The sequence below is a fragment of the Mercenaria mercenaria genome, chromosome 12 (genome assembly GCF_021730395.1).
Source record: "Mercenaria mercenaria strain notata chromosome 12, MADL_Memer_1, whole genome shotgun sequence".
Lineage (NCBI taxonomy): Eukaryota > Metazoa > Mollusca > Bivalvia > Venerida > Veneridae > Mercenaria > Mercenaria mercenaria.
In genome coordinates, this window is record NC_069372.1 from 22,833,845 (window position 1) to 22,861,082 (window position 27,238).

Consider the following 27,238-nt stretch of genomic DNA (forward strand, 5'->3'; position numbering starts at 1 on the left):
CTAGCTTGAATACTTTTTGAGTAAATGCAGGATCCAGATTTACGGATGGATGGAGGGCATTCTTATAGTCCCCTCCAGTGTTCCATCGGTAGGGGACTAAAAATATGCCTAAAACAGAAAGCACAAACTGATCTCAATACATCTGAGCCGCACCATGGGAAAACCAACATAGTGCATCCCCGCAGTCTGGTCAGGATCCATGCTGCTCGCTTTCAAAGCCTATTGCAATTAGAGAAACCATTAGTGAACAGCATGGATCCTGACCAGACTGCGCGGATGCGCAGGCTGGTCTGGATCCATGCTGGTCGCAAACGCACTATGTTTGTTTTCTCATGGTGAGGCACATTTAAAGATACCTTAAAAGTTCTCTAAGCCTTGTCATCACAAATATACTCTTTAATTGAAAACAACAGTACAAGCATATAAAGCAAAACCAATATAGACTGTCACTTTGCTTATGTTTCTGGCTCCTACTTCATTCTGCTGTTGGAATATTTTTCAGTTAAAATTTTTATCAATAAATAAACTTACCTACACAAGACATTGGTATGTTTGCAAAAAAACTCATAAATTACCTCTGTCACAGTGTGAAGTAATTATGCAACTGGCACAGGGGTGATGTCACAGTTGCGATGTCAAAGTGGTGGTGTCAAAGGGGAGATGTCACAGTGGTGATATCAATGGGGTGATGACAAAGGGGTGATGTCACAGTGGGGATGTCAAATGGACGATGTCACAGTGTGAAGCAGTTATGAGACTGGCACAAGGGAAATGTGACAGGGATGATGTCACAGTAGTAATGGCACAGGGGTGATGTCATAATGCTGGTGTCAAAGGGGCAATGTCACAGTGTGGAGCAGTTATGAGACTGGTACAAGGGAAATGTGACAGGGATGATGTCACAGTAGTAATGGCACAGGGGTGATGTCATAATGCTGGTGTCAATGGGGCAATGTCACAGTGTGGAGCAGTTATGAGACTGGCACAGGGGAGATGTAACAGGGTTGATATCACTTACGGGGTGTCACACGGGGATGATGTCAGGATAGTGTGACAGTTAATGAAAATTAAACAATGAAATAGCAAAATTATGACTTTAGGGGTAATCTGGAGTAAATGAAACAGCATATGGGAAAGGATAATGACCAGCATTGCACAAAGGGACCATAGGGAAGTAAAGGGAAAGTAAACTTATAACAATTTAGAGTCAATGAAACAGCATAGGATAAAAGCCAAGGACACAGCTGAAAAAGGGTTGTTTTTTTTTTTGTTTGTTTTGGGTTTAACACCTTTTTTCAACAGTATTTCAGTCATGTAACGGCGGGCAGTTAACCTAACCAGTGTTCCTGGATTCTGTACCAGTACAAACCTGTTCTCTGCAAGTAACTGCCAACGACCCAGCGATCTGTAGACCAACGCTCTCTCTACTGAGCTAAGCGGGCGGGCTAGTGTAACAGTAAAAGGAAAGAAAACAATGTAATGGTATATAACAATTCAGATGCAGTGAAACAACATCAGGCAAGGGGAAAGGCCACAACTGAACAAAGGGCTAGTGTAACAGTAAAAGGAAAGGAAACAATGTAATGGTATATAATAATTTAGAGTCAATGAAACAACATCAGGCAAGGGGAAAGGCCACAACTGAACAAAGGGGTAGTGTAACAGTAAAAGGAAAGGAAACAATGTAATGGTGTATAACAATTCAGAGTCAGTGAAACAACATCAGGCAAGGGGAAAGGCCACAACTGAACAAAGGGGTAGTGTAACAGTAACAACTTGGATAAACAAGAGCTGTCTGATGACAGCGCGCTCGACTATTCGAAGAATTGATTGAAGAATGGGGTCAAAATATTTCCACGGATATTCAGACAAAAGAAATAATAGATTAGACAAACAATGTTCCTGTATTACTTCGATTTCGATAAGTCTTGCACTAAATGGCAATATATGAGCCAATTTCAAAGTCCAAAAAGGGCCATAATTCAGTCAAAATAGTTACGTACTCTTGCCTACAGATGGAAATCATAATGATAAACAAGTGTTCGAAGTTTAAAAGCCATATGTCAAACAGTTTTGACAAAACATAGACTTGTATGAAAACAGAACCAATTTCAAAGTCCAAAAAGGAATATAATTCAGCCAAAATAGATGACAGAGTTATGTTCTCTTTCCTACAGATAGAGACTATTATACTAAACAAGTGATAAAAGTTTCAAAGCCATATGTCAAACACTTTACCAAAAATATGAACTGGTACGGAAAACTTAACCAAGATTTCTAAGTCAAAAGGGGCCATAATTCAGCCAAAATCCTTGATGGAGTTATGTACTCTTGCCTATAACTGGACATGGTGATGGTAAACAGGTGTTGAAAGTTTCAAAGCTTTATCTCAAAAGACTTTGTCAAAATATGAACTGGTACGAAATATTAACCCAGATTTCTAAGTCAAAAAGGGCCATAATTCAGCCAAAATCCTTGATGGAGTTATGTGCTCTTGCCTATAACTGGACATGGTGATGGTAAACAGGTGTTGAAAGTTTCAAAGCTTTATCTCAAAAGACTTTGTCAAAATATGAACTGGTACGAAATATTAACCCAGATTTCTAAGTCGAAAGGGGCCATAATTCAGCCAAAATCCTTGATGGAGTAATGTACTCTTGCCTATAACTGGCCATGGTGATGGTAAACAAGTGTTGAAAGTTTCAAAGCTTTATCTTTAAAGACTTTGTCAAAATATGAACTGGTACGAAAAACTTAACCATGATTTCTAAGTCAAAAGGGGCCATAATTCAGCCAAAATCCTTGATGGAGTTATGTGCTCTTGCCTATAACTGGCCATGATGATGGTAAACAAGTGTTGAAAGTTTCAAAGCTTTATCTCAAAAGACTTTGTCAAAATGTGGACTGGTACGAAAAACTTAACCAAGGTGTGACGCCGACGCCGACGCCGACGCCGTGGTGAGTAGGATAGCTCTACTTATTCTTCGAATAGTCGAGCTAAAAAGGACAAGTCTGGACTGTGGCAGTGTTACAAAACAAATACAGATAGAAGAAGAGCAAAAAGACATAGCAGGTTAGCATGAGAGCAAAGGGACATTGTTGCAAGACATGGCAAAGGGACTAAGAGCACACAAGATGACTATGTGACAATATCTGGCAAGAGGAGCATAAATTGGTTAACTGTGTGACAGCACAAAGTGGGAGACTGTGTGAGAGCACAAACAGACTGTGACAGCACAAAATTGGAGACTGTCTGACAGCACAAACTGAGCGGCTGTGTGACAGCACAAACTGGGAGACTTTGTGACAGCACAAACCAAGAGGCTGTGTGACATCACAAGACAATAAAGAAGAAGAGATCATAGATATTGTACTATGAAACAGTCCAAAGGAAAAAGACAACGTGACAAGAGAATTTTCATTCTGACAGTATGCTACTTACAACAATAGCAAATAACCACAGTGTCAATTAATTCCATGAATCCCCTGTTCCCCCTCTAAGTTTCCGAGGCCATTAATAATTGTGTAGGGCCATCAAAACTTTGTGATCATTAAGTCTGTGACTATAGGTAATATCGCACTTCAAGTATGGAAAAGCCAATCTAAAACACAAGTGTCTCTCTACACTAGATAGAGGCTTTCTGATTTTACTCAGGAAAGAACAATAAATGAAACATAATTTTAGAACTATTGAAGGTATGCAAACATTATTCAATTATTTCTTTATTAAGACGAATTGCTGTAAATTCATGTCTACATTATTTTAACTGCTAGATAAATTGATTGCCCAAACAAGATAGTTAAACAATTTCTCTAATTTTTGAGGCCGCATTTTGATGAATCATATCATATCCTTAGACAAAATGTAGGTAACTGAAGGTTAAATAGTAGAGTTATCTTCATATTTTCAATTATCTCCCTTCACTGGACATACCAACAGGACAATTTCATTCAATATATGATAAAATCAAGGGAAGCAACTCTCCAGGTCCATTTAAAGTGGCATACACAATTTTTTGTCCATTATAAATTTCATAGGCAAGAAAGTAGGTCATATTAAAAAGGTCCTTGAAATAATAAAGTGCAAAATTGTGTTTAAATATGCAGGAGTAAGATTTCTCAAGAAAAGTGAACTCCAAAGTTTACAGACGTAATATGAAATTCTGCATTTTCACTAATTCAATAAGAGCGATATAAGAGCAATAACTTCACATATAAAACCTTCCGTCTGACTTTTTCCGACTACAGTCAAACTGGTGCATAAAGATGACACTTGGTATAGCCAAACAATTGTCTTTATTTGCAGTTTATATTTATTCACAGAATGAAATACCCTACAAATGTTTCATTCTGAAATGAAATTAGCGGTCTTTCGAACCAAGTCGTCTCTAGTCACAAAGCGTTCTTAAGATCAGGTTCGACTGTATACACATTATATCAAAGTTTCATTATAATTGACGTGTAGATGTACCTTACACGGTGAAATATGTGAATAATTATGACATATTCAGGAGTTGAACTCTGACCTTATTTGAGTTTGCCAAAATGTCAACACACTGACAGTTGTTTCTTCAGATGGATAGAGGGCAATCATATTAGCCTCGAATTTCTCACAAGACATAAAATCAATGTTATTAGGAACCTCGTATTTTCCTACTAGACTGCACTTTCATTAAGTTAAGAAAATAAATGGTAAAGTAATTTTGTATGTTGTTACCTTGACCTTTTATCAAATGGCCTCAAAAACAACAGAGGTCATCAACTCACTACAGGAAACCCATCATATGAGCTGCGCCATGAGAAAACCAACATAGTGGCTTTGCGATCAGCATGGATCCAGACCAGCCTGCGCATCCACGCAGTCTGGTCAGGATCCATGCTGTTCGCTTTCAAAGCCTATTTCAATTAGAGAAACCGTTAGTGAATAGCATGGATCCTGACCAGACTGCGCGGATGTGCAGGCTGGTCTGGATCCATGCTGGTCGCAAAACCACTATGTTGGTTTTCTCATGATGTCGCTCAATTATAAGATCAACAGCTGAAGCATTGTTGAACTATTGAATGGAAACTATTTTCACCCTAAAGGTCACTGTGTTTTTGACCTTTGACCTACTAACCCCTAAAACAATAGGGCTATCTACTGACCACAGGCAGTCACCCTATGAAGTTCGACAACTATAGGCCAAAGCATTCTTTAGTAAATGAGCAGAAACTATTTCCAGTCTCAGGGTTACTGTTACCTTGACCTTTGACCTACTGATCCGAAAACAAAAGTGTTCATATACTAACCAAAGGCAATCATCCTGTGAAGTTTACGGCCAAAGCATTCTTTAGTTAATAAACTATGTTCAGTCACAGGGTTACTGTGACTTTGACCTTTGATCCACTGACCCCCAAAAACAATAGATGTTGTCTACTGACCACAGGCAATCATCCTGTGAAGTTTGACCATTGTAAGACCAGGCATTTTCTTAATTATTGATCAGAAACCAAATGGTCTACCCACAAACAGACTGACCAATCGAGCAACCAGCAGACAATGTGAAAAACAATATAACACCTTTTCTATAACAGGAAGCATAATTTTTTTTATTATAAACAGTAGCATTAATGAGCATTTTATATATAACTAATTTCTCAAACTGTTCCTTTAAAAGAAACATTTTTTTTTTATTATTTTACAGTTCATCATCTTGGGCCTCTTTCTGAGATAATCTTCATTTTTTTCGGCTTACTTCATTACTACATTACAAGAAGGGCCTCTTATAAAATCCTTACAGAATTAGCATTGAAAGCCACGTCCATTAATCATATCTTACGTCTTTTTTTCCTGTTGAACAAAGCAAGAAATATGTGGTACAACTCCTCGCTAATCTAACCCAAAATCAAAAACACGCATAAAATCTCAAACGAATCAATTATGTGGAATATTTTTCAATACAAAATATACTTGTTGATAATTCAATGTTCCTATTACCTTGAACAGATCCTATATTATCAATTAGTGGCAAACGAGACTTGATTCCTGAGAAAAACATGAAATGCCATTGCCCCGCCTACTGATTTCAAAGTGATTTTTTACTGGCACAACACAACAGGGGTTTGATTTGAATGTACCTAGCACAGTAAAGTGTCTTTGTCTAATGTCTACATAAATTTAAAGGAGAATTATATGCTGATACACCACGCTGGCTGCCGAGGATAATTCATACAGACAAAAGGGATGGATTACTTATTTCTTTTTTGCACACAACTTGCAATATCTTTATAGCAGAATGAAAGAGTAGTGGCTTAAAGTATATTCTGCAATCTTCTTTAATTTCTTTTACCAAATTTTTAAACAATTTGGCGTTGTTAGTGATATCAACAGAAAATAATTTAATACTTTTAAACCAGGGGATATTTATGAATCATCATAAGCATTTTGCAGCTTATTTCATCAAATCTGATCATAAGATGACAAAGTCATAATTGTAGTTTAAATTTTTGAAATTACCTCCCCTTTTCTGTCAATTTTTACTGTCATCTTTAAGCTCTAAGTACTAAAATGTACTAACAGATATTCAAATGTGCTAAAGACCATAATAAAATTGGACTTATTTAACTCTCCAATCACTATGTCAAAAGTGGAAAGACTTCAAATGTAAGCCATAGGTTTAACATTTTGCCGTGACAACGAGTGTTATCTCCCTCAATAACTTCACCCTTTGATACAGCATTCATATGACTGCTAATAACTCTACCCTATTTTTACACTTTGTGTTCTGGCCACCAGGTTTAAATTGTCACTAATTCTGCTTTATTAACCTTTAGCATGCTAGATAAATTGTCGTCTGCTGGAAATGTCGTCTGCTAAAATTGTAAAGTTCATTCAATTGCTCCAAAATTGGAAGAAATATTGTCAGAGTAGCAAACAGCTTGGAACCTGATCAGACGCCGATTTAATCGGCGTCTGATCTGGTTCCAAGCTGTTTGCAAAGGCTGTTAAATTCGCCTGCAGCAGGCTAAGGGTTAATACACATTTGTGTATATCAGAAATTGAAATCAATTCCATAGTAAAATAAGACAGCCGAAAGAAGATGAACAAAAAAGTCCAGAATACTTTAAAGGTATTTTTTTCACATATTATATGACTTTATTTTCTTTTAAAGTTATATTATGCCAAACTTCCAGATCTGAAACTATTAACAATTAATACAAAGTAAGTCATAACTATGTAAACATAAAATAAACTACAGACTACTAGAAGTAAACACAGTCAGTATGTCACTTTAAAACTGGAAGTGTTTTTAAACAAATGGATGTTGCTAGATATGATTTTATTGTGACTGCAAATCTACAAGCCTAGTTAGTTAGAAATATTTAATGAGGATTTCCAAAGTGAAAGAAGAGCAGACTTGAATTAGTATCTATAATTCTTATTAATATCTTAGTGATCTTTAAACGCAAGCAAACCACACATTATGCCCTTTTTTGAACCTTCTATCTTGTTTCAAGTTTTTTAATTTTGTTTAATGTTTGCACCAGGATATATAACGATAAGTCTCGACACTGACAGAGACAACTAGGAAATGTTCAGAATGTGAGCCGCGCCATGAGAAAACCAACATAGTGCATATGCGACCAGCATGGATCCAGACCAGCCTGCACATCCGCACAGTCTGGTAAGAATCCATGCTTTTCTCTAACGGTTTCTCTAATTGCAAATAGGCTTTGAAAGCGAACAGCATGGATCCTGACCAGACTGCGTGGATGCGCAGGCTGGTCTGGATCCATGCTGGTCGCAAATGCACTATGTTGGTTTTCTCATGGTGCGGCTCAATTATAATAAGTCAGACAACTAGGAAATGTTCAGTATGTGCAGTTTTACAACAACACTGTCAATTATTTACATCATTCTACAATTTTTTTGTGCACATACCTTCCAATGATAAGTTGCATCAAACTCTTTTGTTTGATTTATTGACTTTGTCAGGCAGTTGTTGCCATGTTTTTGCTGTACATTCTGACACAGTTCAGGACAACAACAACAACTACAATACAAGTATCTGTTGGTTTTTTTTTTCGTACTAGGGATTATTTTTGTTTTAGTTTTATTTGGTTTACTGGTATTCAGACAGCTTCAGGCTCTGCACATATGAGGGGAAAACAAAAAGATCTCTTAACCCTTACCCTGCTAAATTTCTATAATGAACTTGTCCGTCTTTCAATTTGGACAGTACTATTAACTGTTAAAAGGGGTGATTACCAAAAAAATACTGAGTGAATGGCAAACAGTGCAGATCTTGATCAGACTGCATGAATGTACAGGCTGATCATGCATCTACACTGGTTCCAAAGGCAGAATCAATCCTGTCCAGCATGGTAAGGGTTAACCCTTAGCCTGCTAAATTTCTATAATGGACTGTTCCATCATTCAGTTTGGGCAGTACCATTTAGTATTCGAAGGGGTGTTAACTGAAAATTTACTGACTGAATAGCGAACAGTGCAGACCATGATCAGCCTGCACGGATGTGCAGGCTGATCTTGGTCTGCACTGGTTGCAAAGGCAAAACCAATCGCCGCCAGCAGGCTAAGGGTTAAAAAGCTCCAACTAATATGGTTTCTGTTTTGAGAAAAAGTTCAAATTATCATACGTGAAAAAATTCTAACAAAAGATGCAACACTTTTAATATCAATCAAAAAAAACACAAAACAGTATAATTCTCTTATTAGTACTGTTTTACTATATCGTCCCTATTTCTTCCTAACTCCTGATTTTCTTTGAAATATGTATGAAAAATAACCCAGAAACTCCTATTTTACCAAAATACAAGATATATCAATAAAATGTAATAGTCAGAGGACCATATGCACGTGTGGAGGGAAACACATGCACTTGAAACTATTACACTCTGAAGAGTGTTTCACCCATTAAAATCAAACATATATTGAATTGAAACACTGATGATGTTTATCAACAAAGAAGTTAAGAAATCTAACAATTATGATCAAGTGCTTCAAGACAAGTTTCCCTCTTGAAATAATACCTAAATATCTCATTTACAAGAGAAATTATGTCCTAATGTGTCCTAACTATATTTCCTAATAGCGCTACATAGAGGATGCTAATTCTTTCAGCATGTACTGCGGAATGTACATGCACATGCAAATCTTAAAAGTGCAATATATTTAGCACAGACCTTCGCCTGTGGTCTAAAGACAATAAAACTTGTTTGTACTTTTTCCTTGCAGGCCCGGATCCAGGGCCGGTCAGAGGGGGCTTGTCCCCCCCCCCCCCCCCCCCAGTTCTATTAAGTACAAGAGGGTCCTCATGACCGTGTATCGCTTACCTGACCTAGTTCTTATCCCTCATAATCAAGTATCTAATTTTGTCTAGATTTTCACAGAAACATTCTGTCCATGTGTTATGTAAATGAGCCGCATCATGAGAAACCCAACAAAGTGCATTTGCTACCAGCATGGATCCAGACCAGCATGCGCATCAGCGCAGTCTGGTCAGGATCCATGCTGTTCCCTTTCAAAGCCTATTGCAATTAGAGAAACTGTTAGCGAACAGCATGGATCCTGACCAGACTGCGCGGAAGCGAAGGCTGGTCTGGATCCATGTTGGTCGCAAACGCTCTATGTTGGTTTTCTCATGGTGGGCCAGTGGTCTAGTGGTACCACGCTTGACAGTCAATCCAGAGATTCGGGGTTCAAATCCCGGTCCAGGCACTGGAAATTTCTGAGATGCTCTTGAGTGTCTCCCACCTAACTAGAGGCCTGTACTGGTTCTTCCCAGGAAAGACGGCTTCACGTGTATCGATGCTAAACACAGGGCACGTTAAAGAACCAGACTGTCTATTCGAAAAGAGCTAGGATAAGTTAGCCGGACACGTCTATCTAAAAAAGTTCTCTCAGTCTGTTCTGGGTGCTTTATCTCACTCTGTCCCTCTGGTCAGATCGCTCTGTGTCTGTACTAGTAGAGGAAGAATTTCGCGCCCTGTGTGGCTGCGTTTGCTGTATGTAAAGTGCCTTTGAACGTGTTTATCATGGAAAGGGCACTATATAAATCTGGTATAACAATAATATCTTACCTCTGGTGTGTTTTTCTTAAATTCTCGGCTGAGTTCTACAAGTTTTTTTCTGGAAGCGTCACTTTCGTCTTGTCTGTTGGCCAGTTCAGTGGCAGTCGAATCGAGTTCTTTCTGAAAACAGAAAAGAGAAATTACCTTTTAACATTTAACTAAAAGTTTATTTCAGTCATAAAATGCAAAGATTTTTCAAAATATTATTTGAAAATTTCAAGTCCCACTGATTTTTCTCTGTAACACTGCCTAGAGACTGAACGGGTACGAAAAACTATCATATATATTCAGTCTGAGCAACAGTTCATATCTCTACTACACTGAAACAGTAAAGGAATCTGTAATAACACATCATTAAATCATCCATTGCTGAATCCAGAGGTCATAGGTTTGAGCCATGTTAAAGTCGTAACTGCAGCGTCCCAGTTACATACCTGTGCTGCATTTTTTCCAGTGAAAGGTGACTGCTTCAAATAAGTTCTTTTTTTTTAAGCAAACAGACATAAGCATTATGTTACAAAAGTAGTGGATGAAAAATTCTTTAATTTAATTTTGCTTTTCCATGGAGAAACAGTGGGCAATCAGCCCTATACTGTCAAAGTTCATCTTGCACATCATCTATTCTGACTCTCATTTATCGACACTGACTTTCTTCCCCGGCAGCTTTCAAACTTTCTTCGAACTGAAGACATTAAATCATTACTTGAAAATTCCATCGTTAATGCAGTAGCACACTTTTCATTAAATTTGCCACTTTCGCACCTGTGTGCACAGAAAGAAATCACCCACAATAGCTACTTTGATTCATTTTTAAAAATCGAGACTATAGGTATGTGACGGGAGGTTGAACAGGGCGAAATCAATCACTGTTACGAGGGTATTGGATTTTACAAAAGATTCATTACAATAGGACGGTACCGAATACATGCTCATTAAATCAGGTCAACGGAAGATGCTTAAGTGTACAATATCGCAATAAATGCGTAGATCAACAAATTTTGCAATTTTATGGCGATGGTTTAGCATTTTTATTGAAACCCAATGATCTTTAAAGTGACACTGGGATGTCTTCTGTATCAGGTACTCAAAAGAAACATCCAATATTTACCGAAAGAAATGAATTTCAATCCCGATCGGGTCGCATTTCAGAACATAAAATTTGCATTTCCCTTTAACTGAGCTTTAATTGTAGAAATATAGAGCATTTGACTTACACGACAATGGATTTATCTATCAACCAGAAAAAGATATGTTTTCAGTTCAATGGGAAATGTCTTATTCCTTCATCCTTGAGACCTAAGTCTCTGCTAAACACACCACGCAACAAGTTTTACGACTGATTGATGCTGTTTATTATTTTACGCTACCATTACTTGGAACAAGAGACCTTCCTACTTTTCAATTTTCGCACAGCTGCGACCAATGTGTTTACCGATAATTGTCACCATCTACCATCGATATATCTATACACAAACAGTCTATTCGTACACATGAATACATTATCTTTAAAAGGTCGAATTCCATTTTTCACCCCGAAATCTGATCGATCTTTTGATATGCATGGAAACGTTTTAAACCTTTATTATAAAATTTTGAAATCTATACGTGTAAATTAGGTACTCGCTAGAAAAACACAGCATCTACGTATATTTCAATGATAAGTTAGAGCAGTATGATCACTATTAAAATCAAATACCTCGACTAGATCAGTTTTTATGTGATAGACGATCACCATAGAAATTGGAAATTTAAAAGGAAGTTTTAGTTGTCAATTAAATAACGACGCAATAGGTAGTCGACTGGGATCAATATTTGAACAAAGCTCTTATCCACGTATCTTTAAAAAAAAATCTGTAACGAGACTCATTATAAGATTATAAATCACAGAAACTGTTAGAGAAACTTTAATGATTATCTAGCTATAACTTAGCTGGATCTTCGATCTAGTTCTTTCCATATTATACAGTTTGTACTATAAGTTATTAAACAGATAATTAATCCCCGAAGTTAGGTTTTTATATTAATAAATAACTCCTTAATTAGGCTATTTAAGTCAGATTATTATATAGGTAAATAAATCCCTTAAATTAGCTTATTATATGGGTAAAAAAGTTAGGTTCCTATATAGGTAATAATCCCTAAAGTTAGGTTATTATGTAGATAAAAAAATCCCTTAAGTTAGGTTGTCATATTGATAATAATCCCTAAAGTTAAGTTAGTATGTAGATAAAAAATCCCTTAAGTTAGGTTATTATATTGATAATAATCCATAAAGTTAAGTTAGTACGTAGATAAAAAATCCCTTAAGGTAGGTTATTATATTGATAATAATCCCTAAAGTTAAGTCTATCTATCTTCCGTAACCGTCGAACCCCTTGCGGGGACGTTGACGTTTAAGTTAGTATGTAGATAAAAAATCCCTTAAGTTAGGTTATTATATAAGTTAATAATCCAAGAGTTAAGTAAAAACAGAAAGGCTATTTTTATATATTGCTGTAATGTAGCATCAAACAACAGTACTGTTCATCTGAATTGTACCTTGAATTTGCAGGTCAGTAATATTAATTATAGCATAAAATAACAGCTCAACAGTGTTCTAGCATACAATGACAGCTCAAAAGTGACAGCCCCATAATGTCCAAGCATAGAATGACAGCTCAATGATGTTCCAGCATAAAATGACAGCTAACTAATGTTCTAGCATAAAATGATATGTGAGCTAAACAATGTTCTAGCATAAAATGACAGCTAAACAATGTCCTAGTATAAAATGACAACTAAACAATGTTCCAGCATAAAATGACATGTGAGCTAAACAATGTTCTAGCATAAAATGACAGCTAAATAATTTTCTAGCATAAATTGTCAGCTCAATGATATTCCAGCATAAAATGACAGCTAAACAATGTTCCAGCATAAAATGACAGCTCAATGATGTTCCAGCATAAAATGACAGCTCAATGATGTTCCAGCATAAAATGACAGCTAAACAATGTTCCAGCATAAAATAACAGCTCAATAATATTCCAGCATAAAATGACAGCTCAATGATGTTCCAGCATAAAATGACAGCTAAACAATGTTCCAGCATAAAATGACAGCTCAATGATGTTCCAGCATAAAATGACAGTGTTCCAGCATAAAATGACAGCTAAACAATGTTCCAGCATAAAATGACAGCTCAATAATGTTCCAGCATAAAATGACAGCTCAATGATGTTCCAGCATAAAATGACAGCTAAATAATGTTCTAGCATAAAATGACATGTGAGCTAAACAATGTTCTAGCATAAATTGTCAGCTAAACAATGTTCTAGCATAAAATGACAGCTAAATAATGTTCTAAAATAAAATGACAGCTAAATAATTTTCTAGCATAAACTGTTAGCTTGTTTGGGTTCTTGCACAAAGTAACACCTAAGTAGTGACTAGAACTCAATAGTATTCCAGCATAAAATGATACTAAATAGTGTTGAAGCATAAAATGACACATCAAGTGTTCTCGCATGAAATGACAGCCCAATAGTGTTAATGTAGCATAGAGAGACAGCTCAATCGTGTTCTTGCATAAAATGACAGTTCAATAATGTTCTAACATAAACTGACATCTCAGTAGTATTCTAGCATAAAATGTCAACTACAACCCAATGGTGTTCTAGCATGAAGACATCTCAGTAGTGTTCTAGCATGAAGACATTTCAATTAACGAAGGCTCAAAGCGAAACTAGTCTAAGTGTATATAGAAATAGAAGCAAATTGACTTGTTTTGCGTTGAGCACCAAAACTATTATAGTGTTCTAGCATGAAGACATCTCAATAGTGTTCTAGCAGCAATGGACAGAGCTACAAGTGTTCTTGCATAATATGACACCTCTGTACGAGGGTTCAACGCAATAAGGGCGTATCTACATATAATAACTATATGTAGATACGCCCTTATTGCGTTGAACCCTCGTGTAGTGATCTGTTTTATTCTAGCAATTAGTACTCTAAGAATAAAATGATTGTCTGGCTTCAAATGAAAGCTTATCCATATTGTAGTGTATTATGAATGAGCCAGAAACTGACAATTTACTAATTTTCTACCACAAAATGACAATTCTCTTACTATATTAAGTCAAAATAGTATAAAATAAAAGAGCAGAAACTGTGTGAATAAACATTTGTTACAAAATAGAATACATTATTCTATAAAGACATATATATTTATATATACAAACATGTTATGACAGTTTAAATTTTGCTCAGATACTATATCATAGAAATCAGTATAAAAAATGAAATTTCTTCTGTAATTAGTCATTAATATCATGGCAAAAGAACTAAGTTTCATTTTCTTTTCCCTTTAAACTAGCAATTTATAACTATAAATTTAAACCTTTATAAAAATTGGGATCAATAATTTTCAAAAATCAATATAGTTAAGAATTGCACACTACTATCTCCATGGCAACATTTTTTATAGGTAACTATTTTATGTAATGACTGATCATTATCGAGAGATTTTATAAAATCTTTACAATACCTTTTCTTGTTCATTAAATACCACAGCAATCTATTCCCTGTAGCCACGACAATCAAGTAAACGCCACTCTGCGGGTGAAATTTTTGACAAAATACCAAAATCGATCAGACAGAAAATTATCAGCGAAAATCTTCAACCGTCCAATAGTGAATGACAATACATAGATTTATATGGATGCATCCTCCTTCTGAAAGCTGAGAACGTCACCCGATAAGTTCGCTAAAATATAAATCTAGTATGACAATACACGATTTGCCAGATAAAATTTGATCACTATGAATTTGAACTGAATTAATTTTCGCCAGGTACAAATTCTGTATATTAAACGTTCAGCAAAGATCAGCAGTCTTTAAACATTATCTATAAATTTAGTCACGCTCCTTCGTATCTAATTGCAATATATATGTATCAATGGATTATCGCAACTTTAATGCACTAAAAATATTAGAACACAACAAGGGGACCTAATACTCATTCAGCAGTTTCCTTTTCATATTTGTTCAATTTCTGAAAAAAAAAATTGATTTTTAAAATCATCATAAAACAGAACATTGAAGCACCTGTTCAATCCTTTTTAATGTAAAGCTTATACCTAAGGCTATCATTAAAAAAACATTTATTTGTGGTAGCACGACCTACCCGTGAAAATTGCTGCGACCCAGTATTTTTTTCTGGCCAGTCAGAAGAAAAAATTTGTTTTCACTATATGATTATATGCAAAAAAAATCCTTTCCTACCTTATCCCACACAAAAAAACTTTGGGTCAGGTTACTGCAAACTAACAATTTTTTAATTACAGCCTAAAATATAACTTTGTCATTTTCATTCCTTTGTGAGATCTGTCATCTCTGAAATTGTCCTCAGATAACACATATTGATCTGGGGGGTAAATGTCAGACTATATAGTGGAGAGAAAGCCTCAATGCTTATCAGATGTGTATTGACATGGTACATGCTTTATACTGTGCCATGTCCTCGGCTGACCCATTCACCTTAATTCCTCTTTCTGATCTGGCTCTATAGTATACTCTCAATCACCCACATGTCTGTATGCATCAGAAACTATTAGCCAGTGAACAGTGTTCAACAACATTGTTTGTTTTCCAAACTGATCTCAGCAGAACCTGAATCCAGGCAATAAACCAAAAACATGGCACTAGGTCAATATCCCCAGATGAAAATGTGATGATAATGATAATGTTGTAAAAGAAGCAATCAGTTTTAATTAGACCGAACCCACATATATTTTCTTAATCTCTAATCCAAAGATACTAAGATATTGAATAGCTAATATATCAAGAAATAGATACGGAAAACAATGTAATCTTTATGGAGAATTAAGGATCTATTTTATTATATTTGTGAAGAGAATAGGCTTGAAGTTGATTGCCAATTAGCTGGGAACTGGTGAAGATAGGCTATCTATGATGCAGACACTTGCAGAGAATGTTGTGAAGTATATTTGACACAATTAATATCATCACATCTTGAAGCTGGGAGAATAATAAATAGCCATATTATAATGCCTGTAAATTAAATTCCTCAAAAACTGGAAACTGCTGTCAGAAAAAAACAAACACATGTCCCTATACCGCTTCATTTCACTGCATTGACTGAACAAAGTTATATAATTTGTGCATATCACCTCACGGCAATAAACGAAAACCATGCCATCTTTAAAGAGGTTAAAAAGACATGGAATGAACATGAAATACTGCCTATCTGACCTTCGATTGCAAAAAGAAGAACATTGACCTTGATACTGAATCGACATGACAAAATGTTGCATTCTGCAATGTTGTCTCATTATAATGGCAAATATTTGTGCCAAGTTGTAGAGAGAACAAGATCAACATACAACCTTGACATTAAACCAACCTGAATGAAAGTTATGTTCTGCAAGTCGTCTTCTTATTGTACATTTGTGCTTTCAACAGGTTTAAGGGATAAGTAAGGGACCTGATCTTGTGATGAAATGGACAGACAGGTGGACAGATGGACAAACAAAAAACAATATATTATATAATCTCGCCAAAAGTAAAGGAAGACTAATTAGTCTCTAGTAAAACACATGCTATAAACTGATTAAATAATTAATCACCCTGGCAGTGGTCTAACTGCTCGACTTAATTCTGAAGACTTATAGTCGCGTCTCTCAAAGGGCCATAACTCGGAAAATTTAAATCGATGAAAATAAAAAAAAAAGTTTTAGTGTATATCAATGACATGTTACAGTTAAAGTCTCAGAAGTTGCCACCCCAGAAAACGGCTTCATCGATAATAGGAATATAAGCAGTTTAATTACTACTGGCAAATTAGTTACTATATTAATGTATTACAGTAAAAAAATGACCTTAGATCCGTCACATGGGTCAGTATAAAATAGTGTACATTTTGTCTTTTTGGTTAACTATCTGCATAATTATAACCAATGACCTTTTTTTTTTTCCAAAAATCTAATATCCTTTAATTGTGAAAACCATTTATGTCTGACAACTGACATCACTAAATGAAAAGACCATAAATACAGAAATTCCAAAATAACACAAATGGTACTCACAGGCTGAATCAATTCCTTTGACCAATTACCATTCACAATAAATTAAACACCGCAATAACTCATCTCATTTAGGGGTAAAAAAACTACCCCTTCAGCTTAAATTCTATAGAAACATTTATAGTTAAGACACAAAATGAGAAAATACTTACTGGGACAGAGAACCAGTAAAGACATAAAAGATTACAATGAAAATTCAATACATTAGCCAGATCACATTTTAATGATTACACCCCCTTCACTTATCATTTCAAAAATGCCAATTAGCCTCTCTAATTACATACCATCCCACCAAAATTAATTCCGCCTATGTGATTTTTGGTGACCCTCTCTGGCTCAAACAATCAATAATAGATAATCTGAGAAGATAGAAATGAAGAGAATCATCTTTAATTATTGCCTGGGCTAAATTGAAACCAGTGACAATACATCTGTTTTAACCTACTGCCAAAAGTTAATCACCCCCAAGGTTACTTACTAGCCTTACTTAATTTTACTGATTTGTTCAATCAACATGGAAGCCTTCATTTCGTTTAAATGAAAAAAGATCAATATTACGAACATTTCAAGAAAAAAAACAACAACATTAATAGAACTTTTCTGAAAGATATATGGACTAACAATCTATAGCAATATAATTACTACCTTTTAGTAAAGATTGGCTCGCAAATGTTAAATGTCACAATTACTTGAACATCAGCTGCTTTCCGTTTTTCTAGGGTTTCACTGAATTTTTTTATTAACAATTCTTCGAACTAAAGTATAAACATATCAACTAGTTGGATGTCAACTACATAAACAACTTTTCCACTTAAAACTTAAGGTTGGAGGGAACAATTTCATGTCGAGTGATGAAAACTTGATCCATGGCATGGTAGCCAAATTTTAAGTCTTCCATGGTAGAAAAATCATTCACCAATTATGTAACCAACAGAACATTTGATGGGAAATAATAATGTTGCAATTTTTTTATCCAGACAGTATTCATTTGATCATTTCTATCCACAGCTCAAATGGCTAGGAACTGTTGTTGTTGTTTTTTATCTTTAGGATAAAAATTGTAAATTAATATTGATTCATGACTGTATATGTTGTACATTTTTTTTATATTTTTGTTAACAATGGTTATATATTTTTCCATAATTGGCCAGATAATGACTTATGTTAACTTACTTAATCCATTGGGTGCTTGTTTGGTTAAATTAATACTGGCAAATATACCATTACATTTTACCACAAAGTACTTCAAAAGTGTCAATGACCTTGGCATGGAAAAAAACACACCATAAAGACAAACTTCAGAAAAACACCAGTGTGTTCAATTACCAATCAAAAGACAACAAAAGTTTTTGCACTCACTTTCTCATCATTGAGCGCCAAACTGATTTTCCAGCCACCGTCTATCAATCAATCAATAACAGAAGAAAAAAAAAACACAAGAAATTTGGCAGGAGCTTAACCATCCCTGATTAGCTTGCCTTTGAAAGAGTTATACTGTTCCTATAACTGTAATGTGATTTGCATTAAATTGATATCTTTGGGAAATTTTGGCTTGATAAAGGGCTGTTTCATTGGAAACTATGCGATCTGATGCCCTACTTTAATCAATCGTAATGATCCAAACAAAGGAGTGAAGTTCATATAACCTAAAATAAATTGATAAGAAAAACATAGATAAGACTATCAGTTTCATTTAGATTTACTGACAGAATTCTTTTACATGATCTGGCTTCTATTTTCTATTTTCTATCGTTTAACCACAAAGTTCTCAAGTTACTAATAAATATTTTTTCTTTGATTATTCTGGCTACAGCAATGCGGTATTGTTTATACATTATGAATGCTGAGATGGTGGAAAAGGCAATTTTTGCGCCAAAAATTATCTAGAATTCGGATGTATGATAAATATCTGTTATATTTATTAAAACAAGCTTTAAGTTTATTATTTTCCGCCAACAACTTTTTGTCTCTTTTCATTTTTTTAGAAAAATATTTTGACTTTACATCAAACACAACTTCTTTTTTTTTAACTTCATGGGGAGTAACACAAAAGTTCTGTCATCAGACAAATATGGAGCCTTACAGCTTCAGTTTCACTTCAACTAGTAACTTCCGGCATGGTCATGAATCTAGAGCAAAAGGTTCAACCAGCTGAATCGAAAAATTCAACAAAAGGCAAGACTGAATGGAACCCATAGTTGAGAGAAGCATCTAACAGGGAAAAAATGGTGTACCGATTTCACTAGATTTGTACTTCTCAGGTTGCACACACACCAATGTAGTATACATGCAGGATATGCCGAACAGCCCGATCACAAGGCATTTCGGTGTACCAATCACATGATCGGGATAGCCCTGTGCTGTATCAATCAAAGCCCACCTAGTGTACTGCTAAGGGGATTCAAGGGAAACAACTCAGTGTAATATACTGTGAAATCGTTAAAGGTTAAGGAAAGCCTGACAATAAGTTACTTTTATATGAAAGCCATCTTCAAGCCTTTTATAACGCTGAAAGAATTTTTAAAATTGGACCACTATTGAAAAAGATATGGCAGTTTGAAATTTAAAAAAATGGCTGATCATGGAGGCAGCCATTTTAGTGTGTTTATGACGTCATTTACACACTGCTGAATTCTGTTTTTAGCAAAAAACCTTTTAAATAAATTAATTTTCATATGTTCTTGAGTGTAAGGTGTAAAACATGATAATTTCTTTTATTATAGCTGGAAAAAGTAGAGAAATTATTTTACTGAAACAAGTAAATACAGTTCAAATGTATATCTAACAAGAGCACCGCCTTGCGGGTGCTGACGCTCATCTGATTTTTTTTGTATAATAGAAATATTGTCCTACCCATGATTTTCTAAGTCTAAAAAGGGCCATCATTCTTGCAAAAAGCAGGATAGAGTTATGTTTCTTGATGTACAGTGTCCACTTATGATGGTGAAAAACTGTTGCAAGTTTTAAAGCAATAGCTTTGATAGTTTATGAGAAAAGTATACTTAAACATAATACTCAACCAAGAAAATGATTTTCTAAGTCCAAAAGGGGCAATAATTATTGCAAAAAGCAGGATGGAGTTATGTTGCTTGCTGTACAGGGTCAGCTTATGATGGTGAACAAGTGTTGCAAGTTTTAAAGCAAAAGCTTTGATAGTTTAGGATAAAAGCTGACCTAAACATAAAACTTAACCAAGAAAACTGATTTTCTAAGTCCAAAAGGGGCAATAATTCTTGCAAAAAGCAAGATGGAGTTATGTTTCTTGATGTACATGGTCTGCTTATGATGGTGAACAAGTATTCCAAGTTTCAAAGCAATAGCTTTGATAGTTTAGGAGAAAAGTTGACCTAAACATAAAACTTAACCAAGAAATCTGATATTTTCTAAGTACAAAAGGGGCCATAAATCTTGCAAAAAGCAAGATGGAGTTATGTTTCTTGCTATACAGGGTCAGCTTATGATGGTGAACAAGTATTCCAAGTTTCAAAGCAATAGCTTTGATAGTTTAGGATAAAAGCTGACCTAAACATAAAACTTAACCAGGCAACGCCGACGCCGACGCCGACGCCGACAACCGCTCAAGTGATGACAATAACTCATCATTTTTTTTCAAAAAATCAGATGAGCTAAAAATTTAATAAATCCACCATTTTGTTTTTTGTTGCCATGGAAACAAAATGGCCACCAATTTGACCAAATATTTAAATGCATATAACTTTCTCATTTTTAGTCCGATTTTGAAAATTCTTTCACTTCTTTAAATGTTTTAAGAAATCCCAACTGACGAAATTAACAAGAACAACGTTGCCTTTCCCTTTAACCCTTATCCTGCTATATTTTTATAATGAAATTGTCAATCTTTCAATTTGGACAGTACCAGTAACTGTTAAAAGTGGTGCATACCAAAAAGATACTGACTGAATGGCGAACAGTGCAGATCATGATCAGACTGCACAGATGTGTAGGCTGATCATGATCTGCACTGGTCGCAAAGGCAGAATCAATTGTGTTCAGCATAAGGGTTAAATTCCCATACATTTTATGTCCATGAATTCATAGCCCCAACAATCAAGATGTTCTTGCCAAAAACCACGAAATTTCATGTCCACAAAATAAACTGATATCACAGTATATAAATACTCGAGTATATATGTTACAAAAAAACGAAACTGGAACACATGCCATTTAATGCCACTTTTCTTTAAATATATATTTTTAGGCATATTTTAGTTTGTAATGATATTATCTTGAATTAACTTTAATTATTTCTTCTCATATTTAGTATTTATTGCTAAAACCTTCTTTGCTATAGTTATGAAATTTTTACAACAAACTAGAACATACCAGGTTAAGTTATTCAAAGACAATTTTTCCAATGAAACTCAATATTATTGTGTTATAGCAAATACAATATCATTTATCAAGAAGCCATTCAAATTGATGAAATGCTGCGCTAATTTACATATAGCTAACCTTAAACGATTAAATTTCTATCTATCTGCATCAATTATCAGGTCTGAATGATTGTGCATGTTTTATAATAAAAGGAATATGTAAAAACATTGAAATTTTAGAACTGTGTATAGACATGTATATGAAGACTATGTGCAAACTAGACAACTTAAGGTCACATTATAACCCTGCCGTTTTCATATACCAGCAAGAGCGTGGTCAACAATGTATGACACTTGCCCATGCACACACTTGAAAATTTAAACTCCTGCTTCTTGATGTTTAAGTTGTATACCAAGTTTCATTTGAACTGGTTGGAGACTACAGGGGTTGAGGAATTGGGTGCACAAGGTAAAGACATAGCTGTAATACTATAAAGTCTACTAGAGGGCCATGAAAGCAATAAATCGCTCATCTGACCTAGTTCTTATCCCAGGTAATCAAGGATCCAATTCGACCTAGATTTAAACAAAAATTCTGACAATGTTTTATGTATATCAGGTAGAATGAAGATCAATTAGAAGATTTTGCGCCTCTGGTGTGTTAACAATGTTTTCACATAATTTGACCTAAAGACCTAATTTTTAAATTTAGACTCAAATAACCCAGCTTTGAATTTATCCTAGATTTCATTGAAACAACTATTCTGACAAATATTCATGTAGATCATATAAAAATGTGGCCTTTATAGAGTTCTATGATTTGACACAGTGACCTTATTTCTAAATTTAAAATTATTAACCCAGTTTCAATCATGTCTTAAATTAAATGGATACAAATATCTTTATAAAGTTTTTTGAAGATCAAGCAGAAATTCTGGCTTCTACAATGTTAACAAGTTTGTTTTTTTTCTATAATTTGACCTAGTGACCTACTTTTTAATCTTAGATAACCTAGTTTCAAACTTCACCTAGAATACACAGAGACATAGACATTCTGACAATTTTTTATGAAGATCAGACAGAAAGTGTGACCTCTGGTGTACTAACTTATAAGCATTTCAATTATCTGGCATAGTGACCTAGTATTAAATCTCCGATCCCATCTGAAATTTTATAAAGGGAAACATTCTAACCACATTTCATAAAGACTGAGTCAATTAAGGGTGTTAACAGTAAAACTACTGGTGATGACAGAGGACGCACAATGGACACAGGGCAATCACAATAGCTCACTGCTCAGGCGAGCTAACATATTTCCAGGACATACAAGTCCAGACAATATGTGCATGTCCACTTGACGTTGCTGATTATTTCAGAGTTTCATTGGATTGGTTGGAAACTGTAGGAGCTGAGTACACAGCATAGCTTAACGGACGGAAACAGTTCAAACACCATATAATTATGCCTACTGGATCTTTATACCCCCAGGGGCATAAGCATAACTATAACTTGCTATTTTCTGCAGCTAGAGTACCTAATACAGATCTATATATACGGCATTGTCTGCAAAAACGTATGAAAGATAAAAGGTAAGGGTAGATTTCCCGGAAGCACAGAGCACCCCAAACCACAGCGATAGAGACCTGTTTAGAAAATTTAATTAATATTGATGGAATTACATTTTAAATACAATGTGCGTTACCATGTTAATAAGTAGTGTAGAAATTGCAAGCATCATTCAATGTGAAATATGTCAAGTTTTAAAACTTAAAATATATTTTCTTCTAGATCTGATCCCAAACAACTATTCCATGATTATTATCATTTATTTGAATTTTTCGAAGCTGGAAACATTAAATTACGAGTTTAGTTATTAACCACTGTATAGATACTGATATGGAAAGAGGAAGAACCAATTAAACATCTCAAGTTATTCCTAGAAAAAATTTGTACACATCATTTTGTTAGCATGTTAGGCCACTCCTTGAAAAACGGAAAACCAATCAGTTTATCACCAACTTCAATATTTATCATCTTTTTCTTAGGGTTTCCTCATAATTTTCAATGGTCAATTTAAAATAAATTCTTGACCGCATCTGGAATATTTAACCTTTAGCCTGTTGGCGGCAAGTTGTATTGCCTTTGCGACCAGTGCAGATCAAGATCAGCTTGCACAGGTTGATCATGGTCTGCACTGTTCGCTTTTCAGTCAGTAAATTTTCAGTGAACACCCCTTTGAATAAGAAGTGGTACTGCCCAAATTGAATGATGGCCCAGTCCATTTTAGAAATTTAGCTGGGTAAAGGTTAAAGGGAGGTAACTGGTAAGCATAATGCCAATTCATCAGGTGTAAACAACGCTTGCTATATGTGTTCAAGCATTCATAGAACAATGTTGATCTAATTACGCAATAAGAATTAAATTACATGTATGGCCTGTGCTTCTGACCATGTTTCATTAAGCCAGACATGTGACTGGCAGACAAATATATTGTAGAGTTTATATACAAAGCTTCAAATAGACTAACCAAATGAAAGTTTCAGAACTTTTCCAGGACCTTTTCCTTATTTTGCAGGACTAATTTTTCTATATTTCTGTAAATACTATCATGAGCAGTGTGTAACTTCCATAACAGAGTTTTGAAGGTAAGAAACAATATCATCATAGGTCGGCTGAGAGTAAGTGAAATTTAAGTAACTTCGCCAACATGGGCTGGCGACTGAAACGAAAAGCAGTGAACACAACAATGTCGAGAACTTTGCAAATATATAACACTTTGCTTAAAATTTACTGTCAACATCGCTCAACCTCATCAGTCATCTTTTAAAATATAACATAATCTGACAAATGGAAACAGAAGATCTAATACTTCATGCAGTAAAGAAATCGCAAGCTAGGAACCAGTGTTTTCATTCCACTATTAGTTTGACCATAGTACAAATAATATATTTCACTACAATACATTTATTGGCACCAGACTTATATAACGCATACCTTTTTTTTTTTACATTATTTCCTCACACTGATTATAAGATAAACAAAACTTGAATCTTCATCCAGTAAAAGACTTTTTACTTTCTAACAATATTCAATTTCTTTTTTAAACAAGAGCTGTCTCCATAGGATGACACATGCCCCCGATGGCACTTTAAATGAATAGTTATGGCCGATGTTCGAGTTTAGGACCTTTGACCTACGGAGCTGGGTCTTGCGCGCGACACGTCGTCTTACTGTGTCACACATTTATGCCAAGTTATTTTAAAATCCATGCATGAATGACAAAGATATGGACCGGACACGCCCATCAATGCACTATCATGAAAAAAGGCCTTTAACATCTAAGTGTGACCTTGACCTTTGAGCTACGGACCTGGGTCTTGCGCATGACACGTTGTCTTACTGTGGTTCACATTCATGCCAAGTTATTTGAAAATCCATCCATCGATGACAAAGATATGGACCGGACACGCCCATCAATGCACTATCCCTTAATGTCTAAGTGTGACCTTGACCTTTGAGATACGGACCTGGGTCTTGCGCACGACACGTCGTCTTACTGTGGTACACATTCATGCCAAGTTATTTGAAAATCCATCCATTGATGACAAAGATATGGACCGGACACGCCCATCAATGCACTATCCCTTAATGTCTAAGTGTGACCTTGACCTTTGAGGTACGGACCTGGGTCTTGCGCGCGACACGTCGTCTTACTGTGGTACACATTCATGCCAAGTTATTTGAAAATCCATCCATCGATGACAAAGATATGGACCGGACACGCCCATCAATGCAATAACCTTTAATGTCTAAGTGTGACCTTGACCTTTGAGCTACGGACCTGGGTCTTGCGCTCGACACGTCGTCTTACTGTGGTACACATTCATGCCAAGTTATTTGAAAATCCATCCATCGATGACAAAGATATGGACCGGACACGAAAAATGCGGACAGACCGACAGACTGACAGACCGACAGACCGACGGTTCAAAAACTATATGCCTCCCTTCGGGGGCATAAAAACCAACATTCAGAAATAAAAATTACCTTCCAGGACCTTTTTAGACATTTTTCAGGACTAAAATTTCAAGAACAGGCATCACATATAACCACTAACTTTTAAGACTGCGAGGACCCTGGACAATCTAAGCTTTCAAATAGTGATAGAATTGAAACCTATTTTATAATTTTTACATGACAGATTATTATAAATGAAGGGAGAGAATTTAACTTTTTTGCACTTATAAAAATGCAAGTACAAAAAATTTCAACTTGCAAAATATCATCTTTACTTGAAATTTTATTGAATTGCTTTTTTATAGAAATTCTATATTGCATAAAATAGACGTTTATTTTTTTGCACTAACATTTTGTGCAGTCACTAGAAACTGGGTTGTATATACAATCAAGTAGATAAAATATTGTCATGTGATTAAAATCTGCAAACAAGTCTGCAGAATAAGCGACTATAATGTAAAAAATCAGAAATCATGCATATATAGTAACTACGCATGTTGTATAAAAGACCATCATTGAATGCGTATTTACAGAAGATCGAAACTGAAAGTTGAAGAAAATGAAAATCGTCATTATTTCAATTTATTGCACTTGCAAAATTTTGTGAGCTTGGACAAAATCACTCACATTTTTGCATCCATTCTTAAGTTCAAACCCTAAAATGTTGGTTTTACAAAATGCATTATTGCATTCCCACGTATATCCTACGTTTAACATCATATACATCTACAACCTATCAGAGTGTCGTAAAAGTACAATATACTTCTTTAGTAATCTTTTTTTTTTCTTGAACTTTTCCTGTAAATATAAATATTTCTTCTTAAGGAAATAAAAGATTAAGAGTTAAATGACAAAGTATGTAACTGATTTCACTTTAGGAGTGATAACCACTTAAATCTTAATCGAACTTACAACATGCATGTCTCAATCATAAATTCAGAAAAAGAGCGCTATTGTTTAAATCAATTGCCAATTAAGTAGCACTTGTAAAACAGGGTATAAAAAACCTTAACGTTACCAAATCTCAAGTTGTCCACGTATCCGGCAAAGCAAACTTTATATACAAATTTAAAATACCATTCATTCCGAATGAATCTGATCAATTGTGAACAATTCGACCACTTATAAATCCCTAGTACGAAATCTCAAGTAGCCAATCAAACCACTCTCTCAGTGACATAAGTATCGGCAATAGTAATGATCGAGATTTAAGGATAAATTAAATAGGGGTGACAGGGGGTTTTCATTTGACCGTATACAATTTCACTATTCGCTATAGATAAAGGGCTTAAAGGTTAGGGGATTAGGGGACAATACTTTAACAATTGACAGAAGCTTTATGACATTAAATTTACACAATGTCATGTTTAGACACTGATATTATAGTATATTTATTTGACGGCATGTAGCAGCCCACACAGTATTTCAATGAAATTTTTAGATTTATAAAGTTATAAAATCATTACTACATTGAGTGACACTGGTGCTTGTCTTTTTCTACAGCTTTCAATGTCGGGACACTTTTTGTGACTATTTCTGAATCGGTGATTCATAATTTAACCCTTAATACCATGCTGGACATGATTGGTTCTGCCTTTGCGACCAGTGTAACTCATGATCAGCCTGCACATCCATGCAGTCTGATCATGATCTGCCGTGTTCGCAATTCAACCAGTATCTTTTTGGTAAGCACCCCTTTTAACAGTTAATGGTGCTGTCCAAATTGGAAGATGG

The 27,238-nt window shown here is 35.2% G+C and overlaps 1 protein-coding gene across 4 annotated transcripts in view; it reads right to left on the bottom strand.

Annotated features, from left to right (window-relative positions):
- The window catches only part of LOC123535227 (homeobox protein cut-like 1), a 127,669-nt gene that overhangs the window by 82,894 nt on the left and 17,537 nt on the right, over positions 1-27,238 (bottom strand). For all 4 annotated transcript variants that reach the window (XM_045317800.2, XM_045317797.2, XM_045317799.2 and 1 more), the window contains exon 2: positions 10,081-10,191. In XM_045317800.2, coding sequence (XP_045173735.1) covers positions 10,081-10,191 — 111 coding nt within the window. The remainder of the gene's footprint in view (positions 1-10,080; positions 10,192-27,238) is intronic.